Genomic DNA, 11,560 nt, shown 5'->3' with positions numbered 1-11,560 from the left:
GCTGTCACAGAGGAACCTGCCAGGGCAGTGGCACCAGCCCCTGAGGCTGCCACTGCCGCAACATCACAAGCGGCGGGTTTTCATGTTTTATTGTAAAGCAACCAAAAACTCTGTGTATTTACACTTCCGCATCTCCTCTGAACACCTGAGTTCTATGCCCATCTTCTCTGTACTCGGCCAGGCAGGCAGGGGCAGGGCGCTCGGGGTCCTCGCCCCCTGCCCCAGCCCAGCCCCCCAGGACCCTGCAGGCGCCCGTGTTAGACGATGACCGTCTGCACCTCAAGCTGGCCCTCCGGCGAGGCGATGACCAGCTCTCCCGCATGCTCCAGGATCTCAATGTCCTCCGATGATACCATGGTCACGGTGGCCTGCTCGGCGCCATTTGTACCCGAGCGGGCCGTGAGCACAGTGCCCTCGCTGATGGCCGAGGCCAGCGTCATGGCCACCTGCTCCGTCAGGCTCTCAGGGGTGGCAATAGTGATGGTGTCGGCAGCAGCTGCCTCTGTGCCCAGCCCTGCCTCCTGGTCCATGGTCACATTCTGCACGATGATCTGGTGCCCGGCGCTGGCCTGGTGCACGATCTGCTGCACTACCTTCATGATGTGACTGTCCACCTGTGGGTGGCTCAAGGCTCAGCCCATGAGTCTGGTGAGGGTGCCAGGCCACCCCACCCCGCCCATCCCCCAGCCCCTCACCTCCGTCTGGGTGCCCTCGATGATCTCCGTGGCTTCACTGGTCTCTGCATCATCCGCAGTGGCCTGGACGGAGGGTCAGAGGTCAGCCTTGCCCGCCCCAGGCCCCATCCGAACCCCGGTGGCCCCACACCCACCTCGATGATGTACTCCTGGGTGTCGGCTACCACGGACGAGAACTCGACCAACACGGTGTGTGGGTCATCGGCGAGGACGGCGGCGGCCGCTGCGGGGCTCTCCTCGGACACCAGCAACTCCTCCACCTCCAGCAGGCAGCCCCCTGTGGCGGGGAGCTCAGTCAGTGCCGGCCGGCCGCGGCCCCCCACCCCCTCCCTGCCGCCTCCCGGCCCTACCTTTGGTACGCAGGTGCCGGTTGAGCGTGCCATGCTCGGCAAAGCCGCGGCCGCACTTGTAGCACTTGAAGGGCTTCTCGCCCGTGTGGTGCCGCACGTGCCGCACCAGCGAGCCCTTCTCCCGGAAGCCTCGGCTGCAGAATGGGCACACGTGTGGCTTCTCCTCCAGGTGTGTCCGGAAGTGCACTTGCTGGGCATTCTGTGGAGACCCACCATCAGGGCCAGCCTGGCCTTGGCTCTCCCAGCCCCCTCTGAGGGCCCCGGCTGGGACTGAGCAGGCTGTCAGGTGAGGGGTGAGGAGGGAGGTCTGGGGGCACAGAACAAGGGACAGATCTGGCTCAGGGAGCGGGGAGCCCACAGATGGGGGATCAGGGGCCCACCTTGGTCTTGTAGCACTTGCCACACTCGGGACAGGGGTAGGGCCTCTCATCTGAGTGGACACGCCGGTGGCCGCGGACATGGGCGATGGTCTTGTAGAGCTTCCCGCAGTCCCCACAGCGGAAGCGGCGCTCGTGCACATGCACCTCCTGGTGCTTCTTGAGCAGGTAGGCCTTGGGGAAGGCCTTGCCACACTGCGGGCATGTGAATGGCCTCGGCCCTGGGGCCACAGTCCGTGTCAGGCCAGGACCACCACCCGAGGGCCCCACCCTAGCCACCTGCCCACAGGCAACCCTGACCGTCCACAGCACACCCGAGAGCCCCTCCCGGCTACCCACGGCCGTCCACTGCCCAGTACCCCCACCAACCTGCCACCCACCTGCGTGGCCTCTTTTGTGGGCCTCCAGGGTGGCCGCCGTTGGGAAGGTCTCACTGCACTGAGGGCATGGGTGGGTCCTGGGCACAGCTGAGGCCTCACTGGCCACCTGCTGGGGACCACAGCACACCTCCAGTACCCATTGCAGGCTGGGCCCGAGCAGCGCCGTGGAGGCCAGACCGAGGCACCCCCACCCTGGGAGGCTCCATAATGGGCCCAAGGAAGACGATAAACAGATAAGGGGACAAAGTCACTGCACACAGTGATGCAACTTTCCACCGCAGGGAGCACAGCAAGGAGGCTGGTGGCGGCCAGGATAGCATGGTGACTTTGTACCCAAGGTCCAGCCCCCCAGAAGGGGCACGCCGGCAGCGCAGGCACCTACTGTCTCCACCTGTTCCACCTCCAGCAGCGGCAGTTCTGGGGGACCATCTCCCAGGGGCTGGGGACTGGACACAGTGGGAGGGGCTGGCTCCAGGGCTCCCTCCTCCCCAGGGACCCGCTCAAGGACAATGCCGGAGTTCTGCATGGCCTGGTGCAGCAGGTTCTCACGGCTGCCCTCGCTGGAACAGGGAAGCTCCTCGGGGCCGGGGGGCTGCAGGGGAGGCAAAGGGAGGCTGGCCAGGCAGCCCGGCACGCAGCACCCACCCGCCAACACCGCACAGGGCAGCCCCAGGGGCCCCCATGCATACCTGGCGTCTTCACTCAGGAATGCCCCTGGGAGCCCCACAGCCCACTCCACCTGCCTTCCCCTGCCCCACCTCATCCCCAGCTCACTCTCCGTTGCCCCTCCCTGCCATGACCTGGGTCTCCCATCTCCCCACCCGGCAACCAGACTGAGCACCAGGAAGGCAGGCCCATGTCAGTCCTGTTCCCAGTGGAGCCAGTACCCAGAACAGAGCCTGGTGCTAAGCAGACAAAGGCCTCCCCTGACCTGTCCCCACCTCTGGGGTGAGGGCTTTCATGCCCAGGGGAAGCTCTTGCATCTGGACGTGGACTTCGTGGATGACAGTGCCCTTGGCATCTGTCACCAGGTGAATCACAGGCGAAGTTTCCATGGGCCCGCCTGTCATTGCCGATGATGTAACAGTCCCCATGGTGGACGCACCAGGCCCTTTAAGGCAGAACCAAGAGAGTCCATGAAGAAACACCCAACCAGGGTGGTACTCAGAGAGCAGCCAGGGCCAGGGCAGGGAGCCCCCGACCACTCTGACCTGTGGGAGTGTCCTCTTTGCCGACAACCACATCTTTGCTCATGCTGAAGCGGATTTTTTCCGTGCACGGGGTGAGAGACTTGAGGTGCCGGGTCAGCGCACCCGACTCGCGGAAGCTTTTCCCACACTTGGCACACTTATAGGGGCGCTCATCTACAGAGAGAATGGTGTCAGCCTCGGGCGGGACGCTGGCTTGGTGCTGAGGGGAAGCAGGCCTGGAGCCACAGCCTCAGTACCACCAGGAGGAAGGGGCCACGAAGCCCAGGAGCCGGGGCACCCCCAGGGCCAGCGGCAGCGTGCTGTGCAGCTCCCGGCCCCAGGCCCGAGGCCGGCTCACCTGTGTGCCGCCGGTGGTGCCGGATGAGTGAGCCTTTGGTCCGAAAGGAGGCCCCACACAGTTTGCACTCGTGGTCCTTTCGGCTACTGTGGGTGACCATGTGGGCCTTAAGGATGCTGCCCTGTGGGGGAGGGGTGGCGAGGCTCAGGCACCTCCCTGGGCAGGAGCAGGAAGGCCTGGCTCCCACAGCCAGTGTGCCCGCGGCCCCAGGGCCTCACCGTCTTGAAGGTCTTGTGGCACAGCATGCACACGTAGCGGCCGTCCTTGTTCACCAGCAGCTTGACCTGGGCCTGCTCACCCTCCCCAGAGAGCCCAGGCCCCTGACGGTTGGGGCTGCCCCGGGCCTCTGCCATCCCGCTGTCCCCCGGCTCCGCCTCAGAGGCCACGATGACCTCTTTGATGTGTCCACCACCTGAGGAGAGGCAGATGGGCCTGAGCCTTGGGATGCCATGGGCCCTGCCGCTTCCTCGGATCCCAGCCCGAGGACACTGCTGTGGCACAGTGGATTTGTCTTGACCAACCCCCAGCCCCAGCACATGGCGCCTGCTCAGCCTGAATGGGTGGGAGGTACTGTGCTCTGACTCCACGGAGCTGCCCAGAGGAGCTCCAGGCCTCCAGAATGTGTTCAGCAGGGAAATCCACCATGAGCACAGACGCCCCCTTCCCTCAGCCAAGAGGCACGCATGACTAGATGTGCACAGGGGTCCCGCCGTGTCCAAGGGCGGCAGAGTGCCGGCACAGAGGCAGTGGACAGGCCAACTCGCCACCATTGGCCCCCTCACTGCTCCGGCTAAAAACCAGCATCGGTTTCAAGGCAGGCAGGCAAGAGACCCAGCCTGGGAGAGGGAGCGCTCGACACGCCTGGGACAGTCTGAGGAAGGAAGGCTGTGCTTTTGCAGCTCTCACGGGGCTTGAAGAAATCTGACACTGTGCAAAGCTAAACTGTAAACACACTTCACAATTTCTGCTCATGAAAATGACACGTGGGAATCGGCTGTGAAGCCGCTTCTTAGAAACCATCTCAATCAGGCTGGCATCGTGTTTTGACAAACCATTCTCCCAAAACAGAACGGAAGTGCCGTGACTCAAACAATTAAGGGCATCTCTCGCTCCTGCCCTGGCTGACATGCTTGAAGCTTTATCTTTCCTCCCCTCCAGGAGTGAATTTCCAAAAGAACAGGGATTTCTGCCAGGCTAGGACTTGAGTTTGAGTGTGGCACAGCAGACAGAGGAGTCAGAGAAGGGGGGAACGTGGCTGCCCTGAGTCCAGAGATAAAATGTAAATTTGTTTCCAGGGAAGAGGCAGGAGAGCCTGCAGTGGGTATCCAGCCCCCTGTGCAGTCCCTGGGAACTGCACCCCCCAGCCCAGCAAGGACTGAGAACCGCAGCCCTGCAATGCCAGCAGCTGGTGGTTTAGGACTCTGGCCTGGGCTCCAGATCGCTGAGCAGCTGACACCAAGGGGACATTTGGGATACCCAGGAGGCCTGCAAAGGGGAAACTCCCAAGGGTGCAAGAGAGGCCGGGGGTGCCCAGAGAGGAGCCCCTGGAGCACAAGGAGCTGCCCAGCCACAGGCTTGGGCCAGCTGGAGGCTGGATGGCAGGCAGGGCCTGGCTAGCCAGGGGGCCAGAGCCTGGAGATGCTGCCTGAACCCAGGGAACCTGTTTTCCCATATGACACCACCACCCAAGAAGCCAAACGCCACACCAGGGCTGGGCATGGCCCCACCTCCCACATGTCAGCCCTCTTATCCCAGAGGAGCAACAGGCAACCGTCCTCGTGCACAGGAATGTCGGGGGAAAGACAGTGTGGAGACAGGGACAGGTCCTGTAGCTCCCCTGGGATGGGACCTTGGCAGAACACCCTGCTCTGAGGTTCCCCTCCCCCAGGTCGCCTCCCCACCTCTTCCTGCTCCAGCTGGTCCCAAGGGCTTCCCAAGGCCAAGTTCTACCTGTTGCCCAAACCTGCTTCCTGTCCAGTCACCTACTCATGTCCCTGCCAAGGCCCCTGCCCATTCCCTTCCCAACCTCCCGTGGCATCAGGCCCAGCCCAGCCCAGCCTCCCTCCACTGCCACGCTCACACCCAGCCCCTGGCTCCCTCGGGCTGCCCTTTGAATGTCCCAGTTGCACGCTCACCTGCCTCCTATTAAGGAGCATGTGACCCAATCCAGACCTCTCAACACCCCAACACTCCCTGCCCTACTGCACTTTAAAAAAGCCATCAAAGAGCCTGACTAGGCGTTGTATGCTCTTAAAGGCCATGTAAGAATCAGGATAGGAATCGCCACCCCCACGCCGGAGGGAGTGAGCACTGGGGAGGTGAAGGCCAAGGTCAGGCAGCAGGTCAGGGCGGAGCTGCAGCAGCAGGTGCACCCCACACACACCCCAGCCTGACCCTCCAGAGCCAACTGTGGGGTGGGAAGTAGGAACCAGGCTTGGGGTTGGGGGGGTGGCAAAAAAGTAGGGAAGATTCCGGAAGGACCAGGGCAGAGACAGTCTGGGGCAGCAGCAGGAGAGAGCAGCCAGCTCATGATTTATGCACAAAGTGAAGACTCCCCGAGGCCCAGGTGTCCCCCAGGGCTGCCCAGGTTCTGGGCTTCCGCTTTCTGGGCAGGGCAGGGCAGGGCAGGGCCTGGTGGCCAACGCTTGCTCTTGCTGCAGGCCCTGCCCTGGGGAAGGTGCACACAAGGTCTCAGCCCCTCCTCGGCCAGGCCTTGCTCTCGGGACAGCAGAGGGGCACAGGCAGCAGAGGTCCCCAGCTTCCAGCCTTGACCGCGGATGACTAACAGGTCAGCAATGCCTCAGCGCTGAGAAAGCCACACGTGAACAGCCATGGTGGGGCCAAACCAGCTTACCGACAATGTCAGGAGCGTGGCTGATGTCTGCCGTGAGAGCGGCTGCCTCCACCACGATGTGGGCCACAGTGATGGGCTCCTCTGAGCCTGCTGCTGCTGGCTCCACCTGCCATTGGGCGACAGGGGACAGAGGAGACTCGTCTCCAGGGCTCCAGAGCTCGGGCTTATGTCCATGCAGGATGGCTGGGGTGGGGCCTCTCATCTCCCGCAACGGACCACTGCTCTGAGCCTGACTCCCAGCCTGAACCCTCCACCCCAGGCCCAGGGGTCGGCCCCATCACTCTAATGCCTCCAGCCACCAAGGGCCCCATGCGGAGCCCTGAGCACCCTCAGGGAGGACTCCAGGATGAAGTGACTAGAAGCTCCAGCTTGAGGCTCAGCTGGCTCTGCAGAGATGAAGGTGAGCACCTCCACCTACAGCCCAGCCAGGTGATCAGGGGAAAGGGCCCCCAGGGGTGTGGGGCCGGGGGCCTTCTGGAGGAGAGGACACCTCTGGGAGGGGCAGGAAAAGAGCACAGAGTCAGAGTGAGACAATTCTGGGCCCACTCCTCTGGGCCACTCCTGGGGCGACCAGAGGCACCTGACTTCTCTTGCAGTCTCCTTTCCCACTTCCATAGGATGAGGATGACAAGAGCACCCACCCCACAGGGGTGCCGTGGGCCTCAGTAGGACTGTGTGTGTACAGCCCAAGTACACACCGAGTGCAACAAAGTTGGCCATTTTTATGACAGAGTTGTGGGATCCACGGAGCCACACTTTGTTTGTGGGATCCCCAGGAACCATATGTACAGGACAGGAGACAAAAGGACAAAAGCCACCGTGATATCCCTAAGCCAGGACAGGCCCTCAGGCTTCAAGAAAGGAGGGACCCCAGGCCCCAATTGTGCAGGCTTCAGCCAGAGGCTGCTGAGAGGGCCCGCATCCCAGGCCATCCGGGACAGCCCAGAGCACCGCCAGGAGTCCCCCACCCACAGCCGGATGCCTGCCCTCTGCCCACCCCGGTGGCACAGGTCCATCTTGACATGCCTCCACCTCCTCATCCTGCTGTCCGCCGAGGGGCGGGGTGGAGGGCACGCACGTGTGCAATGGCAGTAGGGGGATGCTACCTCCTGACCCAGCAGCGCAGCAGCAGTGGTGGCAGGCAGGGCCTCCTGGGGCACCCGCTGGCAGACCTTCTGAAGCTTGTGCTGAACAAAGTCCTCCAAGGCAGTGAACTCCGCCTGGCAGCGGCCACATCGGTGCACGTCATCTTCATCTGCAACGAGCCTGCGGTCAGTGGGGCTTGGGAGGGATTCCAGCCCCAGGCAGATGCACCCAAGGGTGGCATCAGAACCAGAGGCGCCTTCCCTAGCCCTCCCAAAGGGGCTGAGAACACTCTTGGGAGCCCAGGGTGCCAGGCCCCTTCTCCAGAGGTCTGCAGCAGTGCCCACCCTAGGAAGAGCAGCATCCAGCAGGGGATAACCCTAACCATACACTTAGGCTGTAGGGATCCAAAGCCCCTACTTCAGAGATGAGGGGAGAGAGGCCCAGGGAGCAGCTGGGAGGCAGAGGGATTCAGCCAAGCTGGTTTGGGGACAGTGGAGGACCAGGGTTTAAGACTGTTGGGGTTTGCATGTGCCCTTGGGCACCTCAGTGACCAGGTCTGGGTCTGTTTCTTCATCTGTAAAATGGGCCGACTCAGTGTGTGTGTACAGGCTCTAGCTGAGAGGCCAGTCCTCAGCAAACATGGGAGAGGTGGGGCACCCTCACCCATGACCACTCTTTTCTCACTCTGACTTCATGCTTCACTGGTTCCAAACAGGCGGCACCTCCCTACTCTGGTGAAGACGCGCAGGGTGGGACTTCCCAGAGGTGTTCCACACCCCAGGGCCATGGGCCACCGCACCTGAGCCCCTCACCATCTGGGCTGACCAGCCAGTGCCTGCCCCAGGTCCTGCAGGAGAGACTTCCGGCTCACTGAGTCCCCTACTGTGTGCTGGGCATCTTACTGGGGCCATCAGCAAATCCGGCCAGCACCCTGAGGAAATAGAAGTGACTATTCCCTCTCTAGAAAAACAACTTGAGATTCAAGGCCACCCAGCTGGTGAGTGTTGGGGCCAGAACCTGAACTTGAGGGTCTACCCCAGACACCCTGCTGTTTACCCTAAGGGATGGGGAGATGCTCCTTCTGCTTTCATAAAAGTCTGCCAGTTCTCACCACCTCAGTGCAGTCCCACATCAAGGTCAAACCCAGGCCTGGAGGACAGAAGGAGCCCAGTTGATGTCTATTGGATTAATGAGCAAAGGGCCAAACCACAGCCGAGACTCACAGAAGGCCACCTGACAGAGGGCAGTCCCCTCCAGATGGTTCACAGTCACAAGCCAAGCACTGAGGTGACTGTACCCTCCTAACCCTCCCACCCCACTCCCCAAGTCTGACTCAGCACCAGCGTGTTGCCATTGAAGGAATCCCCACACAGAAGGGGACACACCCAGCCCCTGTAACACTGAGTGAGATAAGGCCCTGGGCAAGCCCAGCAGGGCACAGCAACCTCCAAAGAGACCCCTCTGCAGGTAGCACTGCCCCCCATGCCAAGCTACCTACCCAAGCTGGAATAAGGAGCAAGAAATGATGTACTGAGAATTACAAATCCTATGGGGACAAAGACCACCACCCCGATATCACCACCAACCCCCTCCTGCCCGGCCCAGTCTAAAGCTTCCTGGGACAAGCTCAGAGGGTAGAGACCAGAATTCTGTCTCCAAAAGCTATCAGTGCCCCTGTGTGTCCCCAGAACTGTTCTCAGAGATTCACATAAATGCTCTATTTTGATTCTCACCACCATCCTATGAGGCAGCAGAACCCAGAAGTTAAGGGAGTGGGTTGAGGAGTCACACAATCCTGGTATCCAACAAGTCCTTGGTACTTACTAGCTGGGTGACCTGGTCACTTTCACATATTTGAACCTCAATTTTCCTCATCTACAAAATGGGAATAATAATAGTAATAATAATAACGGCATCTAGGGCTGGCTTGAGAATGAAAAAGGCTGATGCATGGTAAGTGCTCGATACATTATCCTCAACAGTAGCATCCCTATTCTGTAAGGGGAAATGGAGGCTCAGAGAGGTATGTGGTTACCTGCCCAAGATCAAACAGCTAGAAAGAGGCAGGTCTGGGACAGAGCTGGCTGCAGCTTTCCAGCACTGGGCTCTGCTGCCTCCCCTCGGGTGCTGGAAAGACCCGAGGCCCCGCCCTCCCGGAGCCTCCAGTCACACCCCGGCCAGGGCCCCAGTGGCCCGTCAGGTGAAGTGGGAGGGGGCGCGGAGGAGGGCAGGGCCCTGTCGAGACTGGGAGGCAGAGGGGGGCCGGGCCGCTGGCCTGAGGGCGGGGCAGGCAGTGGAGGCGATCTCCGAGGTCTACACTGACAGCCCCAGTGGCCTGGACACAGGTGAGTATCCGCGGGTGGGCACTGGGGCCCACGGGGGTGATGGGCGCCCCGCCAGGGTTAGGCCTGAGGGTCTGAGGAAACCGGGGGGCTCGTGGAAGGCTATGAGAGGTCCCGTGGGGACCCGTGAGGTCTGCAATGAACCGGGTCTGGGAGGGTCTGTCGCGCCAGCAGCTGAGGCCGTCGGGGCCTCCACCAGCCAAGCTGAGCCGTCCCCACCCTGGCCGCTCCCGGCCCCGTCTGGCCCTGTTACCTTCCTCGCTAAAGGGCGCCGGGAGGCCGAGGAAGCCACCGGGGGCCAAGGCCGCCGCCGCCGCCGCCGCCGCGACCCCGCCCTCGCCCGCTTCCTGCCCGGCTTCGGTCCGGGCTTCTGCCGTATGCGCGGCCGTTACCCGCACTGCCATCGCGCCCTCCATGTCGCAACGCGCCGCAGGAAGATGGCGGATTTACGACCGTGTCGTCATAACAACGGGCCGCGCCAAGGCTAGCGAGAAGACGGGAGGCGGGCGATGGGCGGGGCCAGGGTGGGTTTGATCGGCAGGAGGCGGGGCGGAGCCAGAGGGTGTGGCCTGGAACCGCAGAGGCGGGGCCAAGCTCAGGGAGAGAAGAGACGGGGCGGGACTGCTGGGAGTGGTGTAGTTAAGGTGGAAAGGACTGACAGGAGGTGGCGCGGGGCCTGGGAGGGCCCGCTGGCCGTGGCTGGGGCTGGGTTCCGGCAGCTCCTTTAAGGCTCTAGCGAACTGGCGGCGCCAACTGACCGGCCCTCAGCCGGTGCTGCCGCCGCAGGTGCCCAGCCGCGATCCGAGCTCGAGTAGGCCGAACTCGAGTGGGCCGCTGCCGGGACACCGCCCCAGCTCGGACCAGTAGAGTGGTGCTCGCTGCCCGCCCCCGACCCCCTCGGGTGGCAGAACCTCCCTTGATGGTTGACCCAGTCACAGGGGAAAACCCGAGTTGGGGATGGCTCACGGGTAGCTTCACTAACCCTTTCATTCTTTACTTTATTTTTTTTTAATTTTATTTATTTTTTATTTTTATTTTTGGCTGCGTTGGGTCTTCATTGCCGTGTGCGGGCTTTCTCTGGTTGCGGTGGGCGGGGGCTACTCTTCATTGCGGTGCGCGGGCTTCTCACTGCAGTGGCTTCTCTTGTTGTGGAGCACGGGCTCTAGGCGCACCGGCTTCAGTAGTTGTGGCACGCGAGCTCTAGATAGCAGGCTCAGTAGTTGTGGCGCACGGGCTTAGTTGCTCCGCCAGGGCTCGAACCCGTGTCCCCTGCATTGGCAGGTGGACTCCCAACCACTGCACCACCAGGGAAGCCCAACCCTTTCATTCTTTTGTATAGTTTTCAAGTTGTGGTAAGTACACATAAAAATTACCGTTAGTGACAGTACATTCACAATGTTGTGCAACTATCACCAACATGTAGTTAGAGAACGTTGTCATCATTCCAAAAGGAAACCTGTACGCATTAGCAGTCACTCCCCATTCTCCCCTCCCCCCAGCCCCTAGCAAACCACTTTCTTTCTCTGTGGATTTGCATTTTCTGGACATTTCATATAAACAGAATATACACGTGGTCTTTTGCATCTGGTTTCTTTCACGTTAGTATGATGTTTTTGAGGTTTATCCAGGTTGTAGCATGCAGCAGTACTTCATTCCTTTTGTGGCTGAATAATATTCCATTATATGAATAGACTGATTCTTTTTATTCTTTTTAAGGTAGTGTTAGTTCTTTGAAGCTAAGTGCGTTATAGGATTTTCTCATTTAAGATACCAATCATCCCCATTTTGAAGAAGAAACTGAGGCACAGAACTGATGGAACACTTGCCCAAGGGCAGACCAAAGATCTAACCCAGGTCTGTCAAGAGTCATGGGCTAGAAACCCACAGGGCGTGCTCTCCCAGCTTGGTTATTCTCTGTGGCTCAGCCC

General features: G+C 61.0%; 1 protein-coding gene across 13 annotated transcripts; it reads right to left on the bottom strand.

The window, feature by feature from the left end:
* Positions 1-74: 74 nt before the first annotated feature.
* On the bottom strand, positions 75-10,116 carry E4F1 (E4F transcription factor 1). 13 transcript variants are annotated; one of them, XM_082428693.1, is made up of 16 exons: positions 9,886-9,998; positions 8,347-8,439; positions 8,090-8,221; positions 7,231-7,459; positions 6,205-6,310; positions 3,569-3,762; positions 3,351-3,471; positions 3,014-3,166; positions 2,744-2,913; positions 2,185-2,394; positions 1,803-1,911; positions 1,426-1,643; positions 1,046-1,244; positions 830-972; positions 696-758; positions 75-614 (listed from the first exon to the last, which is right to left on the bottom strand). In XM_082428693.1, exons 4-16 carry the CDS (start codon positions 7,438-7,440, stop codon positions 258-260), a joined length of 2,253 nt encoding a protein of 750 aa, XP_082284819.1. In that variant the 5' UTR covers positions 7,441-7,459; positions 8,090-8,221; positions 8,347-8,439; positions 9,886-9,998; the 3' UTR covers positions 75-257. The 13 variants fall into 13 exon arrangements, with proteins under 13 accessions (XP_082284819.1, XP_082284818.1, XP_082284812.1 ...); XM_082428692.1 differs by having other exon boundaries at positions 8,103-8,221; XM_082428686.1 differs by lacking the exon at positions 8,347-8,439 and having other exon boundaries at positions 1,803-1,908; positions 7,311-7,459; positions 9,886-10,113.
* Positions 10,117-11,560: the final 1,444 nt, after the last annotated feature.

The sequence above is a fragment of the Balaenoptera physalus genome (genome assembly GCF_965194825.1).
Source record: "Balaenoptera physalus genome assembly, chromosome: 16".
In the NCBI taxonomy this organism is placed as follows: domain Eukaryota; kingdom Metazoa; phylum Chordata; class Mammalia; order Artiodactyla; family Balaenopteridae; genus Balaenoptera; species Balaenoptera physalus.
The sequence above is the reverse complement of the archived record's forward strand: the minus strand, read 5'-3'. Positions and strand labels throughout refer to the sequence as shown.

Coding starts and splice junctions, on each gene's coding strand:
- E4F1 (XM_082428681.1), bottom strand. CDS start 10,048: ATGGAGGGCGCGATGGCAGTGCGGGTAACGGCCGCGCATACGGCAGAA. Junction 1,644..1,802: donor CCACAAAAGAGGCCACGCAG/GTGGGTGGCAGG, acceptor CTGTGGCCCCAG/GGCCGAGGCCATTCACATGC. Junction 759..829: donor CCCAGGAGTACATCATCGAG/GTGGGTGTGGGG, acceptor CCCTCCGTCCAG/GCCACTGCGGATGATGCAGA.